Consider the following 13,841-nt stretch of genomic DNA (forward strand, 5'->3'; position numbering starts at 1 on the left):
CAGCACTGACCAGCAGCAGAGGGATGGAGGTGTGAAGCCACACAGAGCTGGACAGCCAGCGCAGGGCCAGCTGTCAGCCCATCACAGAGGCCGTGGCCTCATGTCCTCTACCTTGTATACATAGCAGAAAAGCGCCTAGCAATCTCAAGTGCACCAAAGAAGACCAAAGCGTGCTAGTCCTCCCAGGAACAGAGGAAGGCTGGTATGTTGAAGAGAAGAGAAATGCTAAAGCCAAGGAGACAAAGGGCTGCGGCAGGATTTCCAGAATGAGGCAGGTGAGATGTTCAGGCACAGGGGTCTTCCCAGTGGTCTACGGTGCCACGTGTGTGCAGTCCATCTCTGCACCCGCCAGCCTCACTGAGGCACAGGGCAGGGCCGGCTCTCCAGGGCCTTCCTCCAGCATGTGCCGTGAGCACTTGCAAGGCACTGTAGTTGGAGTGCAAAGTCAACAATGCTGGTCTGTGCCTGAGGCCTGGCTGCCTTCTCAGAAGGGATCACCTCCCGGAGCCAGACGCACACAGAAGGAAAAGAGCCAGGGCCTGTGGGCTCTCAGGGACGAGCCCCTCCCACCACCCCCATTCCTTAAAAAACAGGCTGTGCAGCCCGGCTGCTGGAAGCCAATTTTTATTTTTTCTTTGAGCCTGAGATAGAATTCGGTCAGAAACCATTCCATTTCCTCAGAGGAAGATTTATAAATAGGATACTGTAGATGTTCTTCTGAAAATCTAGCCCAGTCCTAAATTATCTCCTTTCCTACCCCTAGCTTGACAGCCAGAGCCTTGGGCAAAGAAGCCATAGAAGAAAAGGGAGGTGCATAAGAAAGGCTGCCTCTGCCCTCCCCTCGCTCCTGCCCGGCTCTCTTCCTCGCCTCTGCCCTCACTAAGGGCCACAAGAAGGGTCCCTTTGGAATGACAAGACCCAGGCCCGGAGGAGGAGTGCCTGGAGCAGAAAGCTACTTCAGGCAGAAGATTAGCAGGGAGACAGGAAGGTGAACTTTTGGGGTATTAAGGCAAACAGTGCCACCTAGAGTCTTTATTCAAATGGAATCAGCAATTGGACAAAAATCACAGTTCAACAGCAAAAACCCTTTCTCTTGGATGTGCCAAGCCACGGACCCTCCCTGCGGCCATCTGCCCAGAGAACTTATCACTGGCTGCTCTCCGGCTTCACAGACCCTGCCCCAGCCAGAACCTCCCAACCCGCCTCGGGACAGGGAGGGGAGTGCTGGGGACTTGGCTCTGCCACCCTCCCTGGTGCCCTGTGAGGCTACACACCTGGCCAGCATCAGATCTGAGCCAAGCTGAGCCCCTGGAGAAGGGTGGGGAGGGAGCTGCGGGGGAAAGCCAGGGCTGGCGGAGGTGCCTTCCAGGCTCCAGCCCTACCTAGAACAGAGGCCCAGGTGCCCAACTCTCCTTATCTTGCCCCACATCCCCTCCCCACAGGGGTCAGTATATCTTCTGACGACTGGGTAGAATGGCCTCTTTGATGAATGAGAAGACAACCAGGATCCCTAAGCGTTTGCCCCGCTTGCCTTTGGTGAAGTAATTGGAGACCACGTCATCTGTGGAGACACGGGCAGGGGGAGGAGTGAGCGTGCATGAGCCCAGCTCTCCCAACCCAGGGCCCCAGCGCCTTGTCATGGGGCGGCGCTCGGGTCCCCGGTCAGCTCAGGCCCTGCAGCATCTCCCCACCTGGCCCTTACACACCCCTCTCACCTCCTGGCTGCATGGTGGAGGGTAGGACATTCTCCCCAGCCGAGAGCGACACAAAGAACGCAAACGGTACGATCCACAGGCAGAAGGTGAAATAGGCCAGGACCTGGCAACAAGAGAGGCTGAGCAGAGGGTACCCCGGGGACACCAAGAGTGGGCTGGTGTGGGCGCCAGGCTTTGGAGAGGTGGCTGGGGGGACAGAAGACCCGTCCTGACCTCTGCGGGGCCAGGAGCCAGGAAACAGGGTCAGGACATTTGCAGATATGGAAATAATTCAGTGGAAAAGGTGGAAGCTGACGAAAGAATGTGGCCGCATTCCCCAAAGAAGTGACCGTTGCTGTGCACTGTCAGCCACGTCTCCAAGAGCCGTAAGGTGTGGAGACCCCCCAGAGGGGCAAACCTTGGCAGGCCACTGGGGGACCAGGGCTCAAGGCTACAGCCCACCCTGCCCTGGGAGATCTGCGTGAGACAGCCCAGGGCCCTGGGGCTGCAGATGCTGCCAATGAGGCAGCCATGGACTCCCTGGGGAGAACAGTGTCATCCATACTTCAGCAAAAGCCATCCCCTCTGTTCCTCTGCCATACTGCTTTCAAAAGCCATCTATATCGTGTCTCATTTTTTTTAAAAAAAAAACATGGGATCCCTGAATTTACTCAGTTTCAGATCATAGCTAAAGTTCACAAAGCAAATCACTCAACTCCCCTCTACCTGCAGTCCCCGTTACTGGATCAGTGTGGTGGACACTTCTTACCTCCGAGAAAGGATAATACTCTTCAGCAAAAAACTGAAATGCTAGGTAATGATTCACCACCACTAGTCCTGTTAAAGGAAGGAAGAGTCCGTAAGTCTGGGGAGAATACTGTGAAACAACTTCCAAAGGCCCATCTGTCAAGATGGGAAAACCAGCCCCAACCTGATTAGGAGGGAGGTAAGAGTGCCCTGGCCTGTTATAAGAACGGGATCCTGTGTTACAGGACCCAGAGCCTCAGGACAATGACCTGGTTTGTTTTTTTGTGGTACTGGGGATTGAAGATGGGGCTTCACACATGCTGGGCAAGTGCTGTACACACTGAACTATATCCCCAGCCCTTTTTACTTTGTGTGTGTGTGTGTGTGTGTGTGTGTGTGTGTGTGTGTGTGTGTGTGTGGTACTGGGGTTCCAGGAAACCCTTCTACCTCTGGGCCATACTCCCAGACCTATTTTATATTTTTATTTGGAAAGAGGGTCTCTTAAGCCAGCATGGCTGGCTTCAAACAGGCACGATCCTCCTGTCTCCGCCTCCCAAGCGCGGGAATTACAAGCGTGCGCCACCACGCCTGGCCCTTTTTACTTTTTTTTTCTTTTTTTTTTTTTTGGTGGTACTGGGGTTCCTGGAAGCCCTTCTACCTCCAGGTTACACTCCCAGACCTATTTTATATTTTTGAAACAGGGTCTCTTACGCCAGTGCAGCTGGCTTCGAACCTGCGCGATCCTCCTGTCTCCGCCTCCCAAGTGTGGGGATTACAAGTGTGCGCCACCACGCCCGGTCCCTTTTTACTTTTTAAGACAGGTCTTGCCAAGTTGCCCAGGCCGGCCTTGAACTTAGGATCTCTTGTTCCAAGTAGCTGGGATTACAGGTGTGTGCCACCATGCCCAGTATGAACTTGGTTTTTATTGGATATATGTCCTAAAGAAAGCTCTCCCATGGGTAGTAGGGAGAAGAAAGTCATGAGTGTGCAGATAAGACCCCTAAGAAATTCTACTCTAAAGTGAGCAGCGTGAAGAAAGCCTCAAACAAAGGGGCTCTCGGTCCTTGGGAGTAAAAGGGAATGGTTGGTAGATGCTTTGAGGTACAGTCTTTGGGAGGGGCCCTTCCGCATCCTGCCCCTGGGCGAGGCACACTGGGCTGAACTGACAGATCTTGTCCCCCACACACCTCCTTAGCGTGGAACTAAGTTGATGAAAAGAAGCAACTGAGCAGATCCCGGGGACAGGCTGCTCAGAGGCAGGAATCCCTGCCTGTCCACAGTGGGTCAAGGGCAGGCCCCAGGGAGAACATGCTCCCTGAATCCAAACCCCTTCATACATGCCTCACAGCAACTACCCTGTCTCTTTCTCTCCCATCTTCGCTTTCCCCTTCTAAGGCAAAGACCACAGCTGTTTGCCACATGCTAAGGCCAAGGGACACTGGGAGACAGAATGGTCCTAGTGCCCTACAAGATCTCTCAGAAAAATCCTGTTGGGCATCTATATGGAGGGCCAGGGGAAGCTGGGCATGGTGGCACACACCTGTAATCCCCTTGGGAGGGTAAGACAGGAAGATCGAAGGTTCTCAGCCAGCTTCAGCGACATATCGGGACCATGGTTCAAAATTAAAATAAAATAAAATAGGGCTGAGGATTTAGGTCAAAGGTAGAATGCCCCTGTATTCAATCCCCAGTACCAAAATAAATAAATGAGTAAGTGAATAAATAAATATAAACTGAGGACTGGAGGCATGTCCCCGTGGAGGACTTTCCCTGGAATGATGCAGAGGGGTCTGGTCTGCAGGAAAGGGCTCCCACAAACCCTGCTAAACAGATCTGTGGTGGAATCCCACCAGGGCATTCAAGGAAGAGACCTGTTCGAGTTAGCACTATGCTCTCCTGGATAGTATTCTCTTTACAGGTTCTGCCACAGAAACAGAGAAGTAGTGCTCTCAAACACCCCCAACTCTACCTGATAGCCGGACACAGGCTAGGCTGACCAGTAGTGATTAGCAGAAGAAACTGCAAGCCTCGTGACCAAATTACTTTCTGAAGCCCTTTCCACGAACATCTGTACATATCTACAACCACCTACTGTGTGTCAACTGAGTTTTGCAACGGTTCTGTCAGAAACATCACCTCTGAGCAGAGAGAGCAGTAAAGGCCGGAGCAGGAACACGACTCCCAGGGTCAGAAAGTGGCAGGGCAGAGGCAAGAAGGCTGGGCTTTCAACCTGAGGTAACTGCCGCTGCTGAAAATGCCCCTGAAGAGGCAGTCCCCGTGAGGCTCATCCTGCCCAGGACCTTGGGCTGAAGGACTGGAGGGGAAGCCGCTCACCGGCCAGAGGGGCTTCAGGCTACTCAAGCCACGTGGTTTCTCTGAATCTGGGACTCTTCATCTAGGAGCTCTGCCTCTGCCAATCCACAACCTCTTCTCTCTTCCCAAACCCTTCTTTAAACTTACCTCTTGGGGAAGCCCTCCCAGCCTGAGCCCTCCATCCCCAAAAAGCTCTGAGCACTGAGGCCGAGGTGGGATTTAGGGTCCTCAAGAATGAGAAGCACCTTCCCAGCCAGCCTTGCCCCCCGGAGGACCGCAGTGGCCTGCTTCCTTCTCTGTATCCCCTCCAGTGCCTCGTACTGAGATGGGCACGTCAACCACGCCAGGTGCCTCCCAACTCTTCCCCTCTCACCGCACGACAGGATGAAGTTAGGCGAGGTCAGCATGATGAAGGGGAAGGTCTGGAGGAGGCCGAAGTAGACGAGGTTAGTGAAGAGGCCCACGCCAATCATGCTGGTGGGGAAGCGCTCAAAGACGTAGAGACCAATCAGCACGGCCGTGGAGAACTGCAACAACCAGATGCACATGGCAGAGGTACAGGATGCAGGGCGCCCTCCAGGCAACTGCCCAGACCCTCACCCCGCGGGCCCTGGCAGCACTAGGGCCACGCCTCCACCTCCTCGCCTCACAGCCGCAGGCCTGGGCTCCCCAGCTACTCTCAGCTCCCAAAGGGCAGATTCTTTGAATGCCATTTCTCAAAGCTTTTTTTTTTTTTTTTTTGACAACTCTCAGTTAAGAAAAACATACTGTACAGTGATTCCAACAGACCCAACACATATATGTAATCAGAGCTCAAATTTAATAATTTAATTAATACTAATCTTTTCTATTCCTTTTTTTTTTTTTCTTTTGGATTGCTGGGGATCAAACCCAGGGATGCATGCTAAGTAAACACTCCACTAGAGCTATACCCCAAACCCCTATTTCACTTATTTTTAAATGTTGATTATGACCTACTGAACTGATTATACAACTCAATCATGAATCATGCCCAGAGTTTGAAAAACATGTCCTGAAGGACATGTAGTCATCAGTGCAGGACATGTAGTCATCAGTGCTTAACAAATGACAATTGGCTGAGTGAAGGTCTAATCCCTGTACCAACACCCACAAGCTGGGCCTCTGGACACAGAGCCGAGGGCCGTGACCTGTCCTCATCACTAACTCCTAAACTCAGACCACGGTCACAGTAAAAGTGGCTGATGGCATCAGGCGACTTGAGTGGTAATGAACTCTTCCTATCCAAACGCATCCCCAGCCTATCTTGCAGCTGGTAGACATCTGTCCACCAGCAGTCACTCCTGTGGCCTTGATAGTGATTCAGAAAGAGAGACTCCCATGGAAGACAGAGGAGGCCAGGGCCAAGGGAGGTGTGCCCCTTGGAACAAAACATTCAATCCCACTTGAAAGAGGCAATGAACGAGCATCCAAAACTGTCCTTAAGGTTCCTTTAAGTTCTACATGCTGCAAGTAGAGAAAGGAACCAGAGACCACGGGAGAGAGCCAAGCTAAGGCAAGTCATGGTCCTGTCAGCCGAGGAGGTACACCTAGCTGTCACCTTAGGGGTAGAGAACAAGGTCTGCATAGTGAAGCGTTGCTACTTGGGAAAGGCAGCTAGGAGAGCAGACCCAAAAGACAGGGTACAGGGCAGGGAGGTAAAAGTGGTTCCCTCAAGAAAGAGACAGGGATCTCATCATCCAGGCCAAACTTGTCCCAGTGTCTGCTTCTGAGGCAGAGCAAGCGTGCAGGGAAGCGGTGACTTACCCAGATCATGTATTTAATGATTCTGCTGGTGGCCACTGTGTATTCTTCAATCAGTTCTGCCAGGTAGTAGAGTCCGGCCGCTGGAGGGAATGGGAAAAGGGGCAAGCAGGGAGAGCATCAGCCAGAATCACTCCCGCCACCCTGGTCATCCTCCTCCCCGGGGTCAGGTCCCTTCATGGACTCCAGAAACTCAGGAACAAACCAAACAATCCATGTGTTGCCCTTCCACGTCTAGAGAAACGACTGTGGGCAACTAAGGAGAGATTTCATAAGAATAACTGGAAGGCTGCCTTTGACTCCTCCGCACGCTGCTAACCCCCGGCCCAGAAAATACGTACATATACTGAACAGATACTTTCAGGGCACTTAGTATGGGCCAGGGGCTGAGAATACAGCAGAACAAGACAAAGCCCCTTCCGGGCCCAACTTGAGGAGTGGAAGCGGAGACAGGCCAGGAGGAGAGCCAGACAATCTGTGTAAGAATGCTACGTAAGGACCAGTGCCAGGCACGGCGGGGATCATCACACCGCTCAGAGGGCTTCCTGGAGGAGGCGAGATCTCCGCGAGAAGGAACTATCCACAGGGGGAAAGAGTGTCAAAGGCGAAGGACAGAAAAATACAAAGGTCCAGAGAGTAAAGGGAGGCAGAAGGTGCCGCGGGAGAGCTGGGCGCAGCGAGCCCACGAGGGTGGGAGCGGTTGGCGGTTCGCGGGCTCTGGCGGGCACCTAGTCTTTCCCGGGCACTGCCGGGCGGACTTTGTGACACCTGGCAGGATCCGCGGCCAGACCGGCTGCCGGACTCGGCAGCAGGGGCAGCACCTGGAGGGCCGGGCCCCCCCACCCCGACTGGCTCCCGACCCCTCCGCGCCGCGACCCCCGGGGGCCCCGACGGCGGGGCGGGCGGCGCGGGCCGGGGTCGCGCACTCTCACCGACGGCCAGCGTGATGAAGGCCACCTGGATGAAGAGCGACAGCCAGCTCAGCACGTACATGAACCACATGGCGCCCCCGCCCGCCCTCCGCCCCGGCCGCGGGACGGGCCTGCGCGCTCCGGCTCCGGCGACACGGAGCCACCGCCGCCGCCGCCGCCGCCGCCGCCCCGCCCCGCCCCGCGGACGGCCGGGAGCCGTGCGCCGCCGCCGAGAGCAGCCGGGCCGAGCGCCGCCCGCGGCCAGCTCCGCGCTAGCGCCCCCGGCGGCGCGGAGGCCAAGCGCTGCTGCCCCGGGCGCCGGGCGCCGCGGCCCGAGGGACGCGGGACGGTCCCCGCGGGGATGAGAGCTCCCCGGGCGAGGCTCGGAGCGCAGGCTGCCCGCTGGGCATCCCCCTGCAATCGCAGGCCACAAGGGCAAAGTTACTGAGCGCCTGTCGGATGCCTGGCAGTGTGCTGGAGGCCGCGCTGCGGGTCCTAAAGGGAAACTGATCTGATGATGTGCGTCAATTTCTGGATGGGAAGCTGGAGCCAAGGGACGTTACTCAAGTCACACTTCTAGGAAGCCTCAAAGGAGTTGGGGTGCCTTTCACTTGTCACCCTCAAGCCGAACTCTCTCTCTCTAGTCTGAATTTTTTGGGGAATACGTTCTGCGCCTTTGTATCCCCTGCACCTTGCCCAGCGCTGCCCATGGCAGTGCGCCCACTAGGCGCTGCCTGCGCTTACTGCGGCCCGGGAGAAGGTCCCCGGGGCGCGCTAGGAAGGAAGGACGCGGCCCTTGTTAGGAAGTCCCCATCTAGCGGCCGAAACAGGCATGCAAAATAAAACACGGATAACGGAATCTGGTATGCTTCTTGTAGGTGTGTATGTATACTGAGAATTAAGCCCCGGGGCATTCTACCTCTGAACCACACCCCAGCCCTATTTTATTTGTTATTTATTATTGAAGAAGTCACTTGCATTATAGTAGCACATATTTGGTTTTCTAAAAAAAATTGATACCTGTATTTTTTGTGGGGGGGGGTGTGGGAATGGAACCCAGGGGCATTCGACCTCCGAGCTACACCCCCTGCCCTAGTTTTTATTATTTATTTTGAAACAGGGTCTCACTAAGTTGCGGAGGGCCTAAGTAGCTGAGGCTGTCTGCGAACTGTGATCCTCCGGTCTCAGCCTCCTGAATGCTGGGATTACAAGCGCGCGCCACCACGCTGGGTCAATACTTGCATTTTAATATAATTGCTTTGCTTTGTAATTGTATGTATTTTTGTGATGGTAAACATAAATAATACCACACCTACACACTGGACCGTTTGAAGGGCACAGCTCAGAGGCATTCATGCATTCACACTGTCCTGCAGCCATCACCACCTCCATCTCCAGGACATTTGTTATCTTCCCAAGTTGACACTCTATCTCTACTAAGCAATAACTCGCTGCTGGAGGCTGTCCCCAGCCCCTGGAAATCACTGTTCCACTCTCCGTCCCTGCAGTTTGACTATTCCAAGTTCCCCACGCGAGTGGGGCCATGTAATACCTGGTTCATTCACTTGGCATAAGTTTTTTGGGCTCATTCATGTTGTAGTATGTGTCACAACTTCAATTTATTTATTTATTTATTTATTTATTTATTTATTTTGGTGGTACTGGGTTTGGAACCCAGAAGCTTTCTACTTCCGGGCTATACTCCCAGACCTGTTTTATTCTTTATTTGGAAACAGGGTCTCACTAAGTTGCTGAGAGCCTCACTAAGTAGCAGAGGCTGGCTTCGAACCCGTGCGATCCTCCTGTCTCAGCCTCCCAAGCGCGGGGATTACAAGCGTGCGCCACCACGCCCGGCTAACTTCAAATCTTTTAAATGCTAAATAATATATATGCTGTTTTCTCTTTATCCCTTCTCTAATCAGTGGGCATTTGTGCCGTCCCCACCTTCTGACATGGTGGGTAATGCTGCAGTGAGTGCTGCTGTGCCACGCCTCTACCTTCTCCTCTCTTGCTTTTATTTTATTAACTAATTTACGGTACTAGGGACTGAACCCAGGGGCATTCTACCTCTGAGCTACAACCCCGGCCCTGTTTTTTATTCTTTATTTTGAAACAGAGTCTCACTAAGTTGCAGAGGGCCTCACTAAGTAGCAGGGGCTGGCCTCGAACCTGCAATCCTCCTAACTCGGCTTCCCCATGCCCGGCTCAACTCTTGCTTTTACACCCAGAAGTAGAACTACTGTCGTGGTTCTTTGCATCAAAAATATGATTTTGCAAGGCATGGCGGTGCACACCTGTAATCCTAGTACTTGGCAGGCTGAGACAGGAGGAATTCAGGTTTTAGGCCAGTCTCAGCAATTTAGCAAGACCCTCTGCATTATGTTAAGTGAGATCAGCCAAGCACAGAAGGAGAAGATACATATGTTTCCTTTAATATGCCCAAACTAGGGAACATAGAGGATACTAGTGGGACTCCAGATAATGGAGGGGAAATACCAGCAAAGTTTGAATGGAAGGATAGGAGAGGAGGAATGCTGAACTTGTTTAATGAGGATCTACATCCGAATATGTGTAAAATTATGAATGTGGCATGGTTACCCTGGTAAATCATTGGTAGGAGGGGTGAAGGGAAAATGGGGGCAGGAGGAGAGGGCACCAAGTATAGTTTAAATATAAACCAAATATGTTCAATAAAAATTTTGTAAAAAAAAAAAGACCCTCTTTGATTCTATCTCCCTAAATTCTATACCAGTTGGTTTCTAAGTGGCCTCTGGACACCAGCTAAGAATTCTTGAGGAGCAGGGCATGGTGGCGCACTCTTGTAATCCCAGTACTTGGGAGGCTGAGACAGGAGGATTGCACAGGTTCAAAGCACAGGTTCAATGCACAAAAGGACAGGGTAAAAGACTCCACTTAAAAGCTAGACATAGCTGGGTGTGGAGGTGCACGCTTGTAATCCCAGCATTTGGAAGGCTGAGACTGGAGGATTGCGATTCACAGACAGCCTCAGCTACTACTTAGACCCTTTGCAACTCAGTGAGACCCTGTTTCAAAGTAAAGACTAATGGGAGGCTGAGACAGGAGGATTGCACAGGTTCAAAGCCAGCCTCAGCTACTAAGTAAGGCTTTCAGCAACTTAGTGAGACCCTGTTTCTAAATGAAGTATAAAATAGGTCTAGAAGTAAAGCCAGGCGTGGTGGCACACACTTGTAATCCCCGCACTTGGGAGGCTGAGACAGGAGGATCACACAGGTTCGAAGACAGCCTCAGCTACTTAGGGAGGCTCTCAGCAACTTAGTGAGACCCTGTTTCCAAATAAAGTATAAAAAAGGTCTGGGAGTATAGCCTGGAGGTAGAAAGCCTCTGGGTTCCACCCCTTGTACCACCAAAAAAAAAAAAATAGGTCTAGAAGTATAGCCCAGAGGTACAAAAGCCCCTGGGTTCCACACCCAGTACCACCCCCCCAAAAAAAAGACTAAAAAATAGGGCTGGGGGTAGCTTGGAAGTAGAATGCCCCTGGGTTCCATCCCCAATACTACAAAAAAAAGACTTTATTGGTATATTTTCTTTGCATAAAATATCTCTGGAAGAATACATTAGAAAATGATAGGACTAGCCAGCCATGGTGGTGCACACTTGTAATCCCAGCATTCGGGAGGCTGAGATGGGAGGATCGTAGTTTGCAGACAACCTCAGCTACTTAGTGAGGCCCTCCTCAAATTAGTGAAATCCTGTTTCAAAACAAAGAATAAAAAATAGGGCTGGGGATGTAGCTCGGAGGTCAAATGTCTCTGAGTTTCATCCCCAGTACCGCAGAGAGAAAGAAAGAAGAAAGAAAAGAAAGAAAGAAAGAAAGAAAGAAAGAAAGAAAGAAAGAAAGAAAGAAAGAGGTAGAGCTGTCAGGCGGGGTGGCGCACATTTGTAATTCCAGTACTTGGGAGACTGAGACAGGAGGATCACAGGTTCATGGTCAGTCTCAGCTACTTACTTAGGCCCTCTGCAACTTAATGAGACTCTGTTTTACAATTAAAAATAAAATTAAAAAATAGGACTGGGGTGTAGCTTGGAAATAAAATAACCCTAGGTTCAATCCTCAGTACCACAACAACAATGAAAAAAAAAAGAGGAAAAGAAAGGGAGGGAGGTGAAAGAGTGAGGAAGGAAGGAAGGAAAAACATTGCTTGCTTCCTAGAACGAGAAGGGATGAGGTTTAAATGTATTCCCACCACATGACTTTTTATATCCTGAAAACGTTGAACTAGTTGGGCATGGTGTTGCATGTTTGTATCTCAGTACTTGGGAGTCTGAGACAGGAGAATCGCAGATTCGAAGCCAGTGGGCCCTCTACAACTTAGTGAGACTCTGTTTCCAAATAAGAAATAAAATTGGGATGAGGGTGTAGCTCAGAGGTAGAACACCCCTAGAGTCAATTCCCAGTGCCCCCCCCACACACATTGAACTAAAATCAAGCACAGTGGCACATACCTATAATCCCAGTACTTGGGAGGCTGAGATAGGGTGCTCACATGTTCAAGGACAGCCATGGTACCTTAGCAAAGCCCTGTTAAAAATATATAAAATAAGAGTTGGGAATTGTGTCAGTGGTAGAATGCACCTGGATTCAAATCATAATGCCACAAAAATTATGTGAATATATCACATTCATAAATAAATTTTACAATTAACATATTCATAATATGATGGACCTGCTAAGATGCCTCAAATTTTCAGTTGTTACCCAGCTCCTTTAAAAAAAAAAAAAAAAACCACTGTGCGCTGCCTTATGGGTAAAGTGGACTAACCTTGAATCACGTGACCTAGCCATCCCCAATTGGCCCAACAGGGGAACTTCATGCTCAGAGCTTTTCTACTGGGAGGTTTGTGCTTGAGATACAGAAGCTTCTGTGAGTAGAGGCACAGTAAACTCTCAACTGATCTTTGCCTCAAATATCTCTCCAAGAAGGAAGGAAATGGAAAAACATCCCACACCCCCTCTCCAGAACTGGACACAAGGGAAACTCGAGGCCCCAGATGGCTGAGCGCCTTCTGTAGAGACAGACCAGTGAGCGCTGTCATTCTAGAGCTGAGCACTTTCACTTCCGGAGTTTTGGAGCCAAACTGGCCCTGAGGAGCCAGGACTGAGGATCTGAATTTCCTCTGAGAGCAGGAAGGGAGGCCCCACAGTTTCCTGAGAGCCCCGAGGCACTGTGGGCTCCCATCTGCTCCCCCCCCATCCTCCCCAGGTCAGGAGGCTCCTCAGGACACCCACCCCACCCCCCCACCCCACCCCCGGCTGGGGAAGGGCAAGCCCAGGCCTTGATTAAAGGACAGACAGGGGAGGGAGCTGGAAAGTCCCATACCCAATTCAAGGGACTCATTTTAAGAGTGAAAGGGTTTGTGCCTTCAAAGGTGACGGACCAGATTGTTGCTTTAATTACTGACATATAATAATTACTATTTTTTGCGGGTCTGGGGATGGAACCCAGGGGCATTCGACCTCCAAGCTTCACCCCTTGCCCCATTTTTTAAATTCTTTATTTTAAAACAGGGTCTCATTAAGTAGCAAAGGGACTCACTGAGTAGCTGAGGCTGTCTGCGAACCACGATCCTCCGGTCTCAGCCTTCTGAATGCTGGGATTACAAGTGTGCACCACCACGCCCAGCATATAATTATTTAACTATTATGCACATACTCTTTCCAGTGTTACCCATACACCTTTAACTTTTTTTTTTTTTTTTGTCGTACTGGGGGTGGAACCCAGAGGCTTTCTACCTCTGGGCTATACTTCCAGACCCATTTATATTTTATTTTGGAAACAGGGTCTCACTAAGTTGCTGAGAGCCTCACTAAGTAGCTGAGGCTGGCTTTGAACCTGTGCGATCCTCCTGTCTCAGCCTCCCAAGCGCGGGGATTACAAGCGTGAGCCACCACGCCCGGCTCACCTTTAACTTTTACTTATACACATATTCATATGGTACCATGGAATGCCTGCATGTGTGGGGACCAATTCCTATGTAGGGGTTCTCTAGGAAGCCAGCTAGTTCAGCATTGTATGGATCTTTTTTGGGGGTATTGAACCCAGGGGCATTCTACCTCTGAGCTACACCCCCAGCAACCCCCCATTTTTTTGAAACAAGGTCTCATTAAATTCCCAAGGTCTCTCTATGTTGCTGAGGCTGGCCCCGAACCTGCCATCCTCTCAGCCTCCCAAGTACTGGGAGTACAGACATGTGCCACCACGCCCAGCTGTCATATGGATCCCTTCCTCAGAGGTCAATAATTGAACTGCTTTCAACCTTTTGACTAAGATCAAGGGCAGGAGAAAAGAAATGCTAGCAATTATCGTGTTCTTGCTCTGTGCCAGACACAGTTCTAAGTGTAGGAGGCAGTAGT

The 13,841-nt window shown here is 51.3% G+C and overlaps 1 protein-coding gene across 1 annotated transcript; it reads right to left on the reverse strand.

The window, feature by feature from the left end:
* Nucleotides 1–1,431: 1,431 nt before the first annotated feature.
* TEX261 (testis expressed 261) lies at nt 1,432–7,538 on the reverse strand (the record flags this gene model as incomplete). Its single annotated transcript, XM_080711943.1, has 6 exons — nt 1,432–1,561; nt 1,716–1,818; nt 2,464–2,531; nt 5,128–5,281; nt 6,540–6,619; nt 7,469–7,538. The coding sequence occupies 6 exons, from the start codon at nt 7,536–7,538 to the stop codon at nt 1,446–1,448; spliced, it is 591 nt and encodes a 196-aa protein (XP_080568069.1). The 3' UTR covers nt 1,432–1,445.
* Nucleotides 7,539–13,841: the final 6,303 nt, after the last annotated feature.

This window comes from Muscardinus avellanarius, assembly GCF_963383645.1.
Source record: "Muscardinus avellanarius genome assembly, chromosome: 15".
NCBI classification, from domain to species: domain Eukaryota; kingdom Metazoa; phylum Chordata; class Mammalia; order Rodentia; family Gliridae; genus Muscardinus; species Muscardinus avellanarius.